The sequence below is a fragment of the Schistocerca gregaria genome, chromosome 2 (assembly GCF_023897955.1).
Source record: "Schistocerca gregaria isolate iqSchGreg1 chromosome 2, iqSchGreg1.2, whole genome shotgun sequence".
NCBI classification, from domain to species: Eukaryota; Metazoa; Arthropoda; class Insecta; order Orthoptera; family Acrididae; genus Schistocerca; species Schistocerca gregaria.
Window position 1 is genome coordinate 707125435 of NC_064921.1, and position 16129 is coordinate 707141563.

The following is a 16129-nucleotide window of genomic DNA, read 5'->3' on the forward strand; positions in this document are numbered from 1 at the left end:
TTATAATTTTTATTAATATAGGAAAGTGGTTTTAAAAAATGGTTCAAATGGCTCTGAGCACTATGGGACTTCACTACTGAGGTCATCAGTCCCCTAGAACTTAGAACTACTTAAACGTAACTAACCTAAGGACTTCACACACATCCATACCCGAGGCAGGATTCGAACCTGCGACCGTAGCAGTCGCGCAGTTCGACTGTAGCGCCTAGAACCGCTCTCTCATTCAAAGTGGTTTTACACTGTTTAATGTACTCATCTATGACTTACGGTCATGTTAAGCGGCCACACGAAAAAAATTCCGCACCACATCCTTGTTGTTCATGTTATACTTTCATATAACGTTGGCGAACTATACATCGCGGCGCTAGGCGTGTGAGGGTTCGTGATGTTTTGTCATTTCTTCTACCTATGAGACAAGTGTTTGTAATATCACACGTCTGTGAAGTCATTATTGTTATTGTACCTTCGTTCCAGTCTATACCTGAAAGAGATTTGTAACGCGGATTGAAGTCGGCTATCGGTAAATAAAAAGTTGTGATCCGGACGGTGTTTATTATGATTAGTACTTTGATTTTTATTGTTGAAACCGTCATTTGCGAGTGATATGGAAGAATTTATCTTTTCACATGAAAACATTTGTAACCTTTATTAACATCCTAGGAAAAGATCTTTAAATTATTGGCTAAACGAAATGAAAAAAAGTGTTACAGGATGTCAGAAATATGTTCTTAATTTCATTTAGTCTGAGATCGGTCACCACCCCCCCCCCCCCCCCCTTGCTCCCTTGAACCAGACAATAATTTTTGTATGGAAAATTTTCCCGTTGGGTAACTAGCAGGTACAGCATTTTGCGGAATAAAAAAATGGCGACAGAGTAGGAACCGACAACGGCTGTCTGCCATTGGTGCCCTGGTGGCGAGAGCAGCCCAACCCACTCGCTGTCAAATAATTAAGTAACTTGTAGTGCTGAGGATGAACTTTCCTCCTTAAAATTTAGAAATGGTTTTCTTATGTGCGGACTTGTACAGCTTTCTCAGTGAAATGACGGCTTTCTCCCCCTTGCGCCTGTTGCAGCGTACGGCAAAGTGTTCCTGGTGCGGAAACGCGGCGGTCCCGACGACGGCAGGTTGTACGCGATGAAGGTGCTGAAGAAGGCGACCATTATCCAGAAGAAGAAGACGACGGAGCACACGCGCACCGAGCGCCAGGTGCTGGAGGCGGTGCGCCAGTCTCCCTTCCTCGTCACGCTGCACTACGCCTTCCAGACCGAGGCCAAGCTGCACCTCATACTAGGTGAGTGACGCTGACGCTCTAGCCGCAAAGCGTGCCTGTTTTGTTCGTCGGCTTAACGTCGATTCTACGATCTCCTCTGTGGAGGCCACGTGAGCAGGATACGCCGGCGAGATAACAAGGATGTTTGGACCAGCATTTGTGTGCTGACAGAGTGTTTGTTCTCCTGAAAGCTCATATCGAAATCCTCTTTAGCAATTAGTCGTAATTGTCGGTATTGGAAATTATAAAGGGCAATCAAATGAAAAAGAGACACAGGAAAACGGTTCATTATTTCAAAAGTGATCGTCATAACTGTTAATGCATTAATCCCAGTATGAGGCAACACTGTCAATGCCTTCATGGAAAAATGTTTGCGGTTGCCCTACGGAACCTCGATTGTACTCAAGCGTGCACCTCTTCCTCCAAACTGCCACTAATGCCTTTCTTCAGGCTTCCAAAAATACGGAAATCGCATGGCCAAACATCGCGAATGAATGGAGGATGTGTTAGGGCTTCTCAGCGAAATCGCTGCAGCTTACCTAACAATCTTGGGTAACATGTTGGTGTTGTTGTTGTTGTTGTTGTTGTTGTTGTTGTTGTTGTTGTTGTCTTCAGTCCAGAGACTGGTTTGATGCAGCTCTCCAAGCTACACATATCCGGTGAGAGCTTCATCTCCCAGTACCTACTGCAACCGACGTCCTTCCGAATCTGCTTAGTGTATTCATCTGTTGGTCTCCCTCTGCGATTTTTACCCTCCACGCTGCCTGCTAATACTAAATTGGTGATCCCGTTGGTGCTTCAGAACATGCCCTACCAACCGATCACTTCTTCTAGTCAAGTTGTGCCACGAACCCCTCTTCTCCCTCAATTCTATTCAATACCTCCTAATTAGTTACGTGATCTACCAATATAATCAACATTCTTCTGTAACACCACATTTCGAAAGCTTCTATTCTCTTCTTGTCGAAACTATTTATCGTCCATGTTTCACTTCCATTCATGGCTACACTCCAAACAAATACTTCCAGAAACGACTTCCTGACTCTTAAATCTATACTCGATGTTAACAAATTTCTCTTCTTCAGAAATGCTTTCCTTGCCATTGCCAGTGTACATTTTACATCCTCTCTACTTCGACCATGATCAGTTATTTTCGTCCCCTAATAGCAATACTTATTTACTACTTTTAGCGTCTCATTTCCTAATCTAATTCCCGCAGCATCACCCGATTTAATTCGACTATATTCCATTACTCTTGTTTTGGAGTACGTAGATTTGCTTCGGACGAGGTGGTTCTCGCTTGGGTACAGTCATGGCTGCGTAGGCAGTTGCAACCATTTTTGCGTGAAGGCATTCAGCGTCTCCCCTCACAGCGTGATAAATGTATTAACAGTTATGACCATTTTTGAAGTGATAAACAGTATACATCCTTTTTTCGCATCTGTCTCGTTTTTTATTTGACTGCCTTGTAGTTTCTCACTTCGGGACGAAGATTACTTAGAGTTGCCTGTAAGATTATACTTGTCTCCACGAGACTGCGAATGTAAACAAACCACTATTTACCGTTTTCGGATATATAGCTGTTTTCAGGCGGACAGGTCCATCAATATATCTTTTAACACGCGAAAAACAAGCAGGGCGTCTAATCGAGGGGATGTATCACACAGTCAGTAAACAAATAAACATGAATCCCGCAAAACTGAGCGTAGTTCATGTGGGATTTGTCACGCTCCTCGATAACTACTTCTTAAATTACCTTTGGCTGGTAGTTTCAGTAAGTTATTTCAATCTCCATATTGGTCTAAGTGAAATTCTACAGGGTAAACCAGAACTGCATCGACAGACTTCCACGAGTGATAGTATGGACGCAAACAAGAGAAAAGTCTCCAACAAACAATGACTGCAATGTGCGTACCGTAAGAGCTATGATCTCTTGCTCAGTGCAAGAGATATATTTCACAGTGGTGAAAATGAAAAAGTGCTCACAGCCCACAGTGTATGCGTTTTATAACCCTCGTTCAGTGCGTACTCTTTCTTTTTCCCATACTAATACCGTTGGAAGTGGAGTTCTGGTTCGCTTTATTTACATAAATTGTTCAGCCAAAAATAGCCGTTTCAGAGAATGTAAAACTAGATAAAATCTAAAACTAACTACTACGTGGTGTTTTTACCTGAATTTTAATCCACGGTAGTTCGCGCTCTGTTTTGATTATGAGGTAGCCGAACCGTGATTTTGTTTTAATTTTTGCATTATTAGTCACAACACTACTTCTTAAATGCCATTTTCATCACTTCAGTATTTATTTTGGAAACAAAAGTCCCTCAGATACACACTGTTCATGTTTTATATATTTAAATTTTCTTTTTCGAGAATAGTTTCGTGGCTAGATCCGCTTTCGCTAGTGCTGATTTATGCCTAGAGCCAAGCAGCTCAGCTGATGAAAATGGCGTTGTAACCACGAAAAAAGGAGCAAAAAATATTAATATATTAAATGTAAATAGTGTAGCTATGCAACTTCTGTTAAAGAACAAATTCTTTCTCAGCTAAGAAACCGTAAATACAATTCTGCGTCAAAAATAATGGAGACGAACGAAACTTCAGTACTTACTTCTACTTTAATTTTGAATGGTCTTCCTATTCCTTCGTACATCGGACGTGCATTCTCGTAGACCAAGTGTGCCATTGTCACAACTGAAGGGTGCCATTGTCACAACTGAAGGGTGCAGCGATCGGATGTTCTAAAACTTTTTTTATGGTCCTTGTTTGGAAGGAGCCTATTAAGGAACTAACGACTCAACGAAGGACCGAGCGATCGAGGAGCACGGTTTAACATTCCGTTGACGAAGGCGTCCTTAGGAACAGAATACGAACTGGGACTTGAAGGTTCAGTGGGAAAGGAAATTCCGGTGTCCTTTCGGCAGGAACCATCCGGGAATACGTGTCATGTGATTTACCAAAACCACAGAACATCTAAATTTGAATAGCCGGACAGGGATTTGAACAGCCATAATCCAGAATGTGAATAAAGTGTGTCAACCACTGCGCCACCTGGACGTACAGGATGTAAGTATGTAACATAGTATAATTCCACGTGGGCAAAACATTCAGCTACCCGAATAATAACGCGTGAGCGATTAATCTCTCGAGTTTGCAAATCTAATGCACCAAAACTGCGTTCAACGCTCGACTGAATAAGTTAATTAACGTACAGGTTACAGAACGCTAGTTCTGCCGGAAGGCAAAACACAGAAGCTGTTGAAATTGCGCCTTGTCCCCCCTCAAAGAGTGACGTGATTAACGCAACAACTGTTTCAACCGCGACGGCGTCATCAGTACTGGCAAAACTGAATGCAAGCAGCATTTTCCAGGTCCCGATCTATGATTTTATTGAGTCGCGGACAGCTTGATTTACAGCCTGGTGGCTCGATAATGCAATCTGTCGGTGCACCACGAGTTTCATGCATTTTAATCGCTTCAGACGTAAATCAAAAGCTGGGAGCTCGTTTCGGTGTCATTTCCGGCGGCAGTGTCGTCCGCCGGTCCACGGCTCCCTTGTTTCTTTCCGTTTGTCCGGACACGGTAATTAAAAACAGCGCCGCACTGTCCCTATTAATATTCCTCTCTCCCTCCCTCCCCCCTCTTACTTTGCCCAACCCATATGAACAGAGAAGTACAAATATTTCTATCGCTGCAGTCGAGTTACTCGTGGTTCTGAAAAATAATTTGCCTTCCAAAGTTTCTTCCTGTTACAGTATGTTAGCTTCTACTCTTTAGAAGCAGATATCGAAGAAATGTGTACGTAGTAGTACGGGCATACCCTTCGGCCTTACGCAACGCACGATTTGTTTCTATCCTGTATCAATTTCTTCAACACTCTACTCATTTTACATGCAGCGTAGTAAGCAGTAGTCTCTACATACACCACGCTCTACGTGCCTTCATTTTTATCCACTTATTTCCTCTCTGCTCAGGTTTATTCTATCACGGATTACTCAAATTTCCGCATCTTTTCTAGTTCCACCTTAGTTTGCACATTACTTATCGAATAAGTTTTGTAATCATTGGTAGTCAACAATTTGATGTGTTTAAATTTACCAAATATGCACTGTACGTGTTCTATCTACCACTGCGTTTTATTGCTGACCAAAGCGCATCATTCGTCATGTTTATGATGCCATCTTTACCAAACACGTCGGCAACTACACTTGTATCAGATCACTGCGAATCTGTACTAACTAAAAGGTCTGAAAATAATAGCCACCAGTTTAACAGGAGTTTAGTAAAAATTTATCACCGATGGTCTTGACTAGGGTTGTCATCGGGAGACTGAAAACAACTAAAAGATTTCATTAAAAAATGATTGTAATGAATTTTACCTTTACCAGACAGTTTGAAGTCATCCTAAAACACACTCTTCAGATGTGGTTAAGTAGTTGGAAGACATGCACTGGCTGTATGTATGCATATTATAGTGACATGAATTACTTAACTTTTGCTGAAGCATTGTTATGGTTACCAAATAACTCTGAGTAAGCTCGGAGCTCGTAGAGACCATACGTCATCAGGAAGGAGCAGAGGAGGTCACTTTGATCGATTAAGTTCCCTGCCGAGAAACGTAACCACTTTGTGTAGGGACCTTTTTGGGCTAGGAGAGACAGATTATCTGAAAGATCTAAAGGAATCGTCGGTAAGGATCATCAAGCACCAGACTCTTGGGCCACAGTAGAAGAAATGCTAGAGATAATGAAGAGTGATTTCACGTGTGAAACATACACCAGTTTTGTGGTCAAAAACGGACGCTACGCTATTGACTGGGCGTGACGCTGATAACCCCACCGCTGAGCGCCGAGCGCCCATAAAACTGTCTCTCTCTCTCTCTCTCTCTCTCTCTCTCTCTCTCTCTCTCTCTCTCTCTCCTCGACGACTCTAACGTTGTCATCACATCACATTAAAGTATCACGTCTCTTCAACTAGCAAATTTTGCACCTCGTATCCCCACGGTCATGGCCAGGTTTTCGTTCACCTAGAGGTCGTTAGATAATGCGCAACGAAAAAATTCCAGCTATAGTCTTGGCGGTGCACGATAACCCCTGTCTCTGTGACCTACCAGTCGCCAGATGCATCTCCAGGACGTTGGCAACTAACCAGTCGCCAGATGCATCTCCAGGACGTTGGCAACTAACCAGTTGGATACTCCCATCCTTGCCCCGAAACAGGGTTGTGAGTACCGAAACTACTTTGCCTTAGAAGTTAAGGAAATGATACCCCTGTGGGGAAATACTGAGCTGGCCGATACCACCCGTCAGCTTTGATCCATAGCGGCTTCACCACGGGGAACGTAACTCACGCGTAGATATCCCATAAGTGTCAGATAAGCTATAACATTGGTGTATTGAACAACCCCACAACAGGTCACAGCAGTCCACCCACCCCACCGCCGCCCCCAGGGTTATTGTGCGGTTCGGCCCCCAGTGGACCCCCCGCGCCCAGGTTTGCATGGCAGAGTAATTAAGGTGTACGCGTACGTGGAGACAGTCTTTGCGCAGCGTTCGCCGACATAGCGTAACTAAGGCCTTAAAAACCATCCACAGGCTGGCAGGCACACCGGACACGACACTAATCCGCCGGGCGGATTCGTGCTGGGGACCGGTACGCCTTCCCGCTCGAGGAGCAGCGCGTCAGACGGCGCGGCTAGCCGGGCCGGCCACTTAAACATGGCTCTTGATTACTTTGTAGACATCACGTTCGTTACGTTAATAAACTCGTGGATACACTGTCGCCCTTACTCTGAAACTGATGTTACATTACACTGTAGACGGAACATAAATATTGTTGGTGTTCTCTTCCTTGCTTACGCATGTATCACGTCATATGCCAATCAGATACGTCATGAGTCAAAACCGACGACCGTTATCGGCGGGCTCAACCCAACCATCGTATTTTTTTTTTCATTTACTAATGAAATCATAGTGTGAGGTTTTGCCAGGACCCTACAAAAAAAAGACGAAATGGCAGCGTGCAGAGTGCGTGGATAAGCAAGAAAGCAGTTTGTTGACAAATACGCATGATATAAGTGGGCCCATTACGGGAGGAGCTAGGCGCTTTCGGCAAGGGAGGAACTGCTGACGAGCGTCCAGCGCGTGGCAGTGGGGCCATCTGTCGTGAGAAGGCCGGCCAACTGCGTGGGCGGAAGGCCGCTCGTTAGGGGGCGCCGGGGGCGGAGGCGGCGGCGGTGGCAGCACCTGTGGCTGTTGGTGCGGTACTTCCGCCTCCGGCATGCTGCAGACCCGCCGCCAGTCATCGCGGCAGATTAGGCCGTCATCTGGCAGCACTCCTTGCTGTGTTCATTGTGTGTCGTTCCTCCTCTTCTTGGGCCACCTCCAGATGCGGCATCTGCTTCGCCGTGGACGCTCTGCTAATAGCATACGCACAGCTCATTGTGACGTCACCGTCCCGGAATAATTTTATGTTAGTCTGGACTTCCGGGAAAGCCCCTACACTGTTGGACGCAAATTGATCAATAAACAAAACACGCACGTACTGAATGTAGGACCAGCTATACGGTTATATGACTCGAACGGATAGGCGTGAGCTTTAAAACGCTCGCTTCCGGGACGGGGAGGCGCGCCGGTCCTGGTTCGAATCGGCCTGGTGCATATTAACACGTTGGTCGGCCACTGTAGGCGGCTCTGCTGCCTCGCCGGCGGAATCGTGGTAGTACACGTGCTAACGACGTAGGTGGTGCGCTGGGTCTGGAAATAGTTTTAGGCAGTTTTCCGCATGCCACTACGTGAATACCGGGTTGGTACCCATGTCCCGCCTCAGATGCACGCTCTGCAACAATTCAGAGAGCTTTAACGCACTTGCACATATAATTTATTCCAGCCGAAGACAGATAAGGTTCACTGATTCCATCCTGGGGTTGGGGAGGTGTTGGGGGTGGTGGGCCAAGGCTAGGGAGGAGGGATCTGCGGATAGTAGACAAATGACCTTAAACCACAAGCAGCAGCAACAACAATTGGGCTGAACAGTTGTAGCCAACAAGACATTCCAAATCCCAGACTGGAGATACCGTCAGAGGGAAAGTAATATGATGTTCATATCAAAATGAAAGTACCATTAGGATAGTTGTTAGCTGTTGGGCTAGTGTATAAGTTCTTAGACTAAGTTTAATAAACACAAAAATATACATATATGCACATTACACGGACTTAAGTCCCCAATCATATATTCTCTTTCGCTGTTTACAACAGTCTAGTAAAGTTGCTGTAATTTTTTTGAATCCGCGACTGTAGAAATCACACTATTTATAGGCGAAGAAATCGTCGAGCGATTTTCGAAGCGCATTTTCACCCGCAAGGGAAGTTGCTTAATGGTTGTTAGAGAGAGCGGATTAAACGAAAATCTGAGGGCGCAAAATCAGGTGAATAAGGCGGGTGCGGAATGACTCCCAAATTCTGTATAGTGTTTTTTGTCAGGCTAGCAGAAAGCGGGTGGGCGTCATCGTGGTGTAGCATCACTTCAAGCAGTCCTCCTGGTCGCTGTTCCTCGACTGCGTCTGCAAGACGTCTCAGTTGTTGACAGTAAATGTCAGATGCGATGGTTACACCTCAGGGGAGCAATTCGTAGTACACCTCACCGCCGCTGCTCCATCAGATGTCTGTCATTATATTTTGTTGATGAGCGCAGGTCTTTGTACGGGGAGTTGCTGCTTTGTTTGGGTTCAACCATTCCTTTCTTTTCCTTCTGTTAGCATAAAGAAAACATTTCTTGTCACCAATAACGATATAGGTAAGAAATGGTTGTTGTTGTTCACGAGCCAACTGATGACAAGCAAGCGGAGATGCACACATTGCCGCCTGCTGATATTTATGATTTTAGCTTAGAGTATGCGGTACCCATACACCCGATTATTGAACCTTCCCCTTTGCATGCAAATGTCGCACGATGGTAAAATCACCACCATTCATCACACATGCCAGTTCTCGAGTACACTGAGGATCATTACTGATTAATGCGTTCAAACGATCTTCACCAGATCACGAAGTCACTAATTCAAAACAGTCCTCCTTAAAACTAGAATATCATTCTCTTGACGTGCTCTGTCCAGTGGCATTCCTCGTACACGGCGCAAACGTGTCTGGCTGTCTCTGCTGAGCCGGTCGGGGTGGCCGAGCGGTTCTAGGCGCTCCAGTCTGGAACAGCGCTACCGCTACGGTCGTATGTTCGAATCCTGCCTCAGGCATGGATGTGTGTGATGTCCTTAGGCTAGTTAGGTTTAAGTAGTTCTAAGTTCTAGGGGACTGATGACCTCAGAAGTTAAGTCCCACAGTACTTAGAGCCATTTGAACCATTTTCTCTCTGCTGATGTCACCTCTCTACTGAAATATGTCGGGAATGTTCAGGTTTTTCCATTTGGAACTCCTATCTTCTAGTGTTCACATCTCCACTATCTACAATTGATAAAATGACTATGTGAACTTAAACAGCAACAGTGAGCTACAAATAAAAATAATGCAACCGGAATACCAATATTTAAAACAAAAATCTTACAACCGTTCGCACTATCCTAGTATATACAACTGTATGGCATGTCCCGCATATCGTTGACATTGATGATCAGTTATAACAGATATGTATTTAAAGGTACTTTTTCGGAGTGATTAAAGGTGGAACAACCGCATTTATCTCGTTGCCGGGAAGGCTGATGCCACTCTTACATTTCCCAGAAGAATTTAAAGCAAGGTACTTCCACAATATCTACTCCATACACATCGTATGGTGACTTCTTACACTAATTAAACGCTGCTCTGCGCTGCGTCTGCTCAGAAGAGATCTTCATCCCCATGTGCCCTTAGTGATTTAGGGACAGCTCTGCTGGATTCATGATGTCAATTCCCTCCAGCACTACTTCAGACAATAGTCGAGTTCCTGCCACGTCGTGTTGCGGTACTCCTGCGAGCTCACGCGGGCCATACACGATATTATTCAGGTGTAACAGTTTCTTTGGCTCTTCAACGTAGCTACTATAAACATGATGAAACGGAGGGAGGGTTGAGAATGGTTGGACATTTATTGCGACAGGTCGCCACTGGTAACTGTAGCCGAATGGATTAAAGAGGGAAAGAAACGCAGGAGCGGCAGACAGTTACCGATGTGGGCTACATCGGTTAGGCTGATAAAATGAGGATAGCTAGTAATAGAAAGCAGTAGAACCCAGCCTTACGGTTAATGACCAAAGCAACACAACAGATCCATCCCAGCCAAACACAGCTAGTGCCCACCGTGTTACGAACTCCATTCAATAGACACTAAGTACTGCTGCAGCCTGATCGCTGAAGTGCGTCGACGACACACGAATTTGATGTGACAAATACTGCGGAAGCTAGGCACTGGGGCCGTAATGAGATTTAGAACGACGCGACCCCGTCAGAGGGCATTAGCGCGCGGTGGCTGGCGAACCGCCCCGTTCATTCCGCCGCCGGCGGGGCGGTCGGGCGAAATGGCGGCTCCGGCAGCAGGGAAAGTAGATTTTCGTGTTGTTTTTGCACGCCGGCCGCGAGCTGTGCCAAGCGCCCCGCCTGGCCGCCGGCGGTCCGGGCCCAGCGGGGGGAAAGTGGGACAGCGAGAGCGGACGCAGCAGCGGCGAGCCCGTACAGCAACAGCGGCTGGCTGTTCCGTCGCGCAGGCGGCGACAGCGGTGGGGCTCGAGTTGCGACAAAGGGGGGGGGGGGGGGGGGGGCGGAAGCGGCGCTCAGGAACCGGGTGCCTCGACAGGTGAACCACGGGGCGGCGCCCTGAGGCAGCGGGCTGCTCAGCCGTGGTTGGCAGCACAGTCTACATCTGCATCCATACTCCGCAAGCCACCTCTCGGTGTGTGGCGGAGGGTACTTCGAATACCTTTATCTGTTCTCCCTTCCACTCTAGTCTCGTATTGTTTGTGGAAAGAAAGATTGTCGGTATGCCTCTGTGTGGGCTCTTATCTTTCTGATTTTATCCTCATGGTCTCTTCGCGAGATACATACGAGGGAGCAATATATTGCTTGACTCCTCGGTGAAGGTATGTTCTCGAAACTTCAACAAAAGCCCGTACCGAGCTACTGAGCATCTCTTCTGCAGAGTCTTCCACTGGAGTTTATCTATCATCTCCGTAACGCTTTCGCGATTACTAAATGATCCTGTAACGAAGCGCGCTGCCCTCCGTTGGATCTTCTCTCTCTCTTCCATCAACCCTATCTGGTAACGGATCTCACACTGGTGAGCAATATTCAAGAAGTGGGCGAACAAGTGTACTGTAACCTACTTCCTTTGTTTTCGGATTGCATTTCCTTAGGATTCTTCCAATGAATCTGTCTGGCATCTCCTTTACCGACGATCAACTTCACATGATAATTCCATTTTAAATCACTCTTAATGCCTACTCCCAGATAATTTATGGAATTAACTGCTTCCAGTTGCTGACCTGCTATATTGTAGCTAAATGATAACGGATCTTTCTTTCTGTGTCTTCGCAGCACATTACACTTGTCTACACTGAGATTCAGTTGCCATTCCCTGAACCATGCGTCATTTCGCTGCAGATCCTCCTGCATTTCAGTTCAACTTTCCATTGTTACAATCTCTCAATATACCACAGCATCATCTGCAAAAAGCCTCAATGAACTTCCGATGTCATCCACAATATAGTGAATAGCAACGGTCCTACGACACTCCGCTGCGGCACACCTGAAATCACTCTTACTTCCGAAGACTTCTCTCCATTGAGAATGACATGCTGTGTTCTGTTATCGAGGAACTCTTCAATGCAGTCACACAACTAATCTGATAGTCCATATGCTCTTACTTTGTTCATTAAACGACTGTGGGCAACTGTATCGAACGCCTTGCGGAAGTCAAGAAACACTGCATCCACCTCTGAACCCGTGTTACGGCCCGCTGAGTCTCGTGGACGAATAGCGCGAGCTAGGTTTCACACGATCGTATTTTTCGAAACCCATGCTAATTCCTGCAGAGTAGATTTCTAGTCTCCAGAAAAGTCATTATACTCTAACATAATACGTGTTCCAAAATTCTACAACTGATCGACGTTATAGTTCTGCACATCTGTTCGACGTCCCTTCTTGAAAGCGGGGATGACCTGTGCGCTTTTCCAATCCTTTGCAACGCTACGCTCTTCTAGAGACCTACGGTACACCGCTGCAAGAAGGTGGGGGGGGGGGGGGCGCAAGTTCCTTCGGCGTACTGTGTAAAATCGAGCTGGCATCCCATCAGGTCCAGCGGCCTTTCCTCTTTTGAGCGATTTTAATTGTTTCTCTATCCCTCTGTCGTCTACTTCGATATCTACCATTTATGTGTGCGACAGTGTAGAGAAGGAACTACAGTGCAGTCTTCCTCTGTGAAACAGCTTTGGAAAATGATTTGGTATTTCGACCTTTAGTCTGTCATCCTCCGTTTCAGTACGATTTTGGTCACAGAGTGTCGTAACATTTCGATTAAATGATGATGGCGTCCTCTTGGGTAAAATATTCCGGAGGTAAAATAGTCCCCCATTCGGATCTCCGGGCGGAGACTACTCAAGAGTATGTCGTTATCAGGAGAAGGAAAACTGGCGTTCTACGGATCGGAACGTGGAATGTCAGATCCCTTAATCGGGCAGGTAGGTTAGAAAATTTAAAAAGGGAAATGGATAGGTTAAAGTTAGGTATATTTGGAATTAGTAATGCAGGAGTAGGTTTAATAATGAATAGGAAAATAGGAATGCGGGTAAGCTACTACAAACAGCATAGTGAACGCATTATTGTGGCCAAGATAGATACGAAGCCCACACCTACTACAGTAGTACAAATTTATATGCCAACTAGCTCTGCAGATGACGAAGAAATTGATAAAATGTATGATCAAATAAGAGAAATTATTCAGATAGTGAAGGGAGACGAAAATTTAATAGTAATGGGTGACTGGAATTCGAGTGTAGGAAAAGGGAGAGAAGGAAACACAGCAGGTGAATATGGATTGGGGCTAAGAAATGAGAGGAAGCCGCCTGGTATAATTTTGCACAGAGCACGACTTAATCATAGGTAACACTTTGTTCAAGAATCATAAAAGAAGTTTGTATACATGAAAGAAGCCTGGAGATACTGACAGGTTTCAGATAGATTATATAATGGTAAGACAGAGATTTAGGAACCAGGTTTTAAATTGTAAGACATTACCTGGGGCAGATGTGGATTCTGACCACAATCTATTGGTTATGACCTGTAGATTAAAACTGAAGAAACTGCAAAAAGGTGGAAATTTAAGGAGATGGGGCCTGGATAAACTGAAAGAACCAGAGGTTGTACAGAGTTTCAGGGAGAGCATAAGGGAACAATTGACAGGAATAGGGGAAAGAAATACAATAGAAGAAGAATGGGTAGCTTTGAGGGATGAAGTAGTGAAGGCAGCAGAGGATCAAGTAGGTAAAAAGACGAGGGCTAGTATAAATCCTTGGGTAACAGAAGAAATATTGAATTTAATTGATGAAAGGAGAAAATATAAAAATGTAGTAAATGAAGCAGGCAAAAAGGAATACAGACCTCTCAAAAATGAGATCGACAGGAAGTGCAAAATGGCTGAGGCGGCATGGCTAGAAGACAAATGTAAGGATGTAGACGCATGTCTCACTAGGGGTAAGATAGATACTGCCTACAGGAAATTACAGACACCTTTGAAGAAAAGAGAACCACTTGCATGAACATAAAGAGCTTTGATGGAAACCCAGTTCTAAGCACAGAAGCGAAAGCAGAAAGGTGGAAGGAGTATATACAGTCTCTATACAAGGGCAATGTACTTGAGGACAATATTATGGAAATGTAAGAGGATGTAGATGAAGACGAAATGGGAGATAAGATACTGCGTGGAGAGTTTGACAGAACACTGAAAGACCTAAGTCGAAACAAGGCCCCGTGAGTAGACAACATTCCATTAGAACTACTGACAACCTTGGGAGAGCCAGTCCTGACAAAACTCTGCCATCTGGTGAGCAAGATATGAGACAGGCGAAATACCCTCAGACTTCAAGAAGAATATAATAATTCCAATCACAAAGAAAGCAGGTGTTGACAGATGTGAAAATTACCGAACTATCAGTTTAATAAGTCATAGCTGCAAAATACTAACGCGAATTCTTTACAGACGAATGGAAAAACTAGTAGAATCCGACCTCGGGAAGATCAGTTTGGATTCCGTAGAAATACTGGAACACGTGAGGCAATACTGACCCTACGACTTACCTTAGAAGTTAGATTAAGGAAGGGCAAACCAACGTTTCTAGCATTTGTAGACTTAGAGAAAGCTTTTGACAATGTTGACTGGAATACTCTCTTTCGAATTCTGAAGGTGGCAGGGGTAAAATACAGGGAGTGAAAGGCTATTTACAATTTGTACAGAAACCAGACGGCAGTTATAAGAATCGAGGAACATGAAAGGGAAGCAGTGGTTGGGAAGGGAGTGAGACAGGGTTGTAGTCTCTCCCGGGTGTTATTCAATCTGTATATTGAGCAAGGTATGAAAATCCTTGGAGAAGAAACAAAAACTTTGAAAGACTTACAATGTGATCGGCGAACCTCAGACACAGCAAAGGACTTGGAAGAGCAGTTGAACGGAATGGATAGTGTCTTGAAAGGAGGATATAAGATGAACATCAACAAAAGCAAAACAAGGTAATGGAATGTAGTCGAATCAAGTCGGGTGATGTTGGGGGTATTAGATTAGGAAGTGAGACACTTGAAGTAGTAAAGGAGTTTTGCTATTTGGGGAGCAAAATAACTGATCATGATCGAAGTAGAGAGGATATAAAATGTAGACTGGTAATGGCAAGGAAAGAGTGTCTGAAGAAGAGAAATTTGTTAACATCGAGTATAGATTTAAGTGTCAGGAAGTCGTTTCTCAAAGTATTTGTATGGAGTGTAGCCATGTATGGAAGTGAAACATGGACGATAAATAGTTTGGACAAGAAGAGAATAAAAGCTTTCGAAATGTGGTGCTACAGGAGAATGCTGAAGATTAAATGGGTAGATCACATAACTAATGAGGAAGTATTGAATAGGATTGGGGAGAAGAGAAGTTTGTGGCACAACTTGACCAGAAGAAGGGATCGGTTGGTAGGACATGTTCTGAGGCATCAAGGGATCACCAATTTAGTATTAGAGGGCATCGTGGAGGGTAAAAATCGTATAGGGAGACCAAGAGATGAATACACTAAGCAGATTCAGAAGGATGTAGGTTGCAGTAGGTACTGGGAGATGAAGAAGCTTGCACAGGATAGAGTAGCATGGAGAGCTGCATCAAACCAGTCTCAGGGCTGAAGACCAGAACAACAACAACATGAAAAAATGACATGTAGTCTTAATTCTGGAGTGCATAGAAGAATTTCAACCAACCTTTATACAATACTGACTTACTAGTTGGAAAAAAATTGTATGGGGGCTAGGAAGTAGTCGGGTGAGGAGGAGATGCCATGTTGAAATAATTGCCCGTGTACACACAAGCGGAGACAGTGAAGAGGGCAGCACTGTACAGCTAGATCCACTGCTGTTGCTGTGGGGGTCAAGGAGCGGCGTAAGATAGCCTGTGAGAGTTGCTGCTTTCCACTACGGCCTGACGAAGCGCTTCTGACCTAAACACAACAAGACGGTGACCCTCTTGCTACTGAAAACCACAACCGGCTGCAGCAGTGGAACGCCGTATGCGCCGAGAGAGAACTGTGTATTTTTCACGATAAACAGGTGGGTGCTTTACTACAAGTACGGACACCATTGAACTGACGCACATAGAGGACCAACTTTTTCTGTTTACGGGAAATTTAAGGTACACTAA

The 16129-nt window shown here is 44.9% G+C and overlaps 1 protein-coding gene across 1 annotated transcript in view; it reads left to right on the top strand.

Moving 5' to 3' along the window:
- The window catches only part of LOC126334818 (ribosomal protein S6 kinase alpha-5-like), a 389839-nt gene that overhangs the window by 208351 nt on the left and 165359 nt on the right, over positions 1–16129 (top strand). Inside the window, exon 3 of the mRNA XM_049997461.1 lies at positions 1075–1293. Within this exon, the coding sequence (XP_049853418.1) occupies positions 1075–1293 (219 nt within the window). The remainder of the gene's footprint in view (positions 1–1074; positions 1294–16129) is intronic.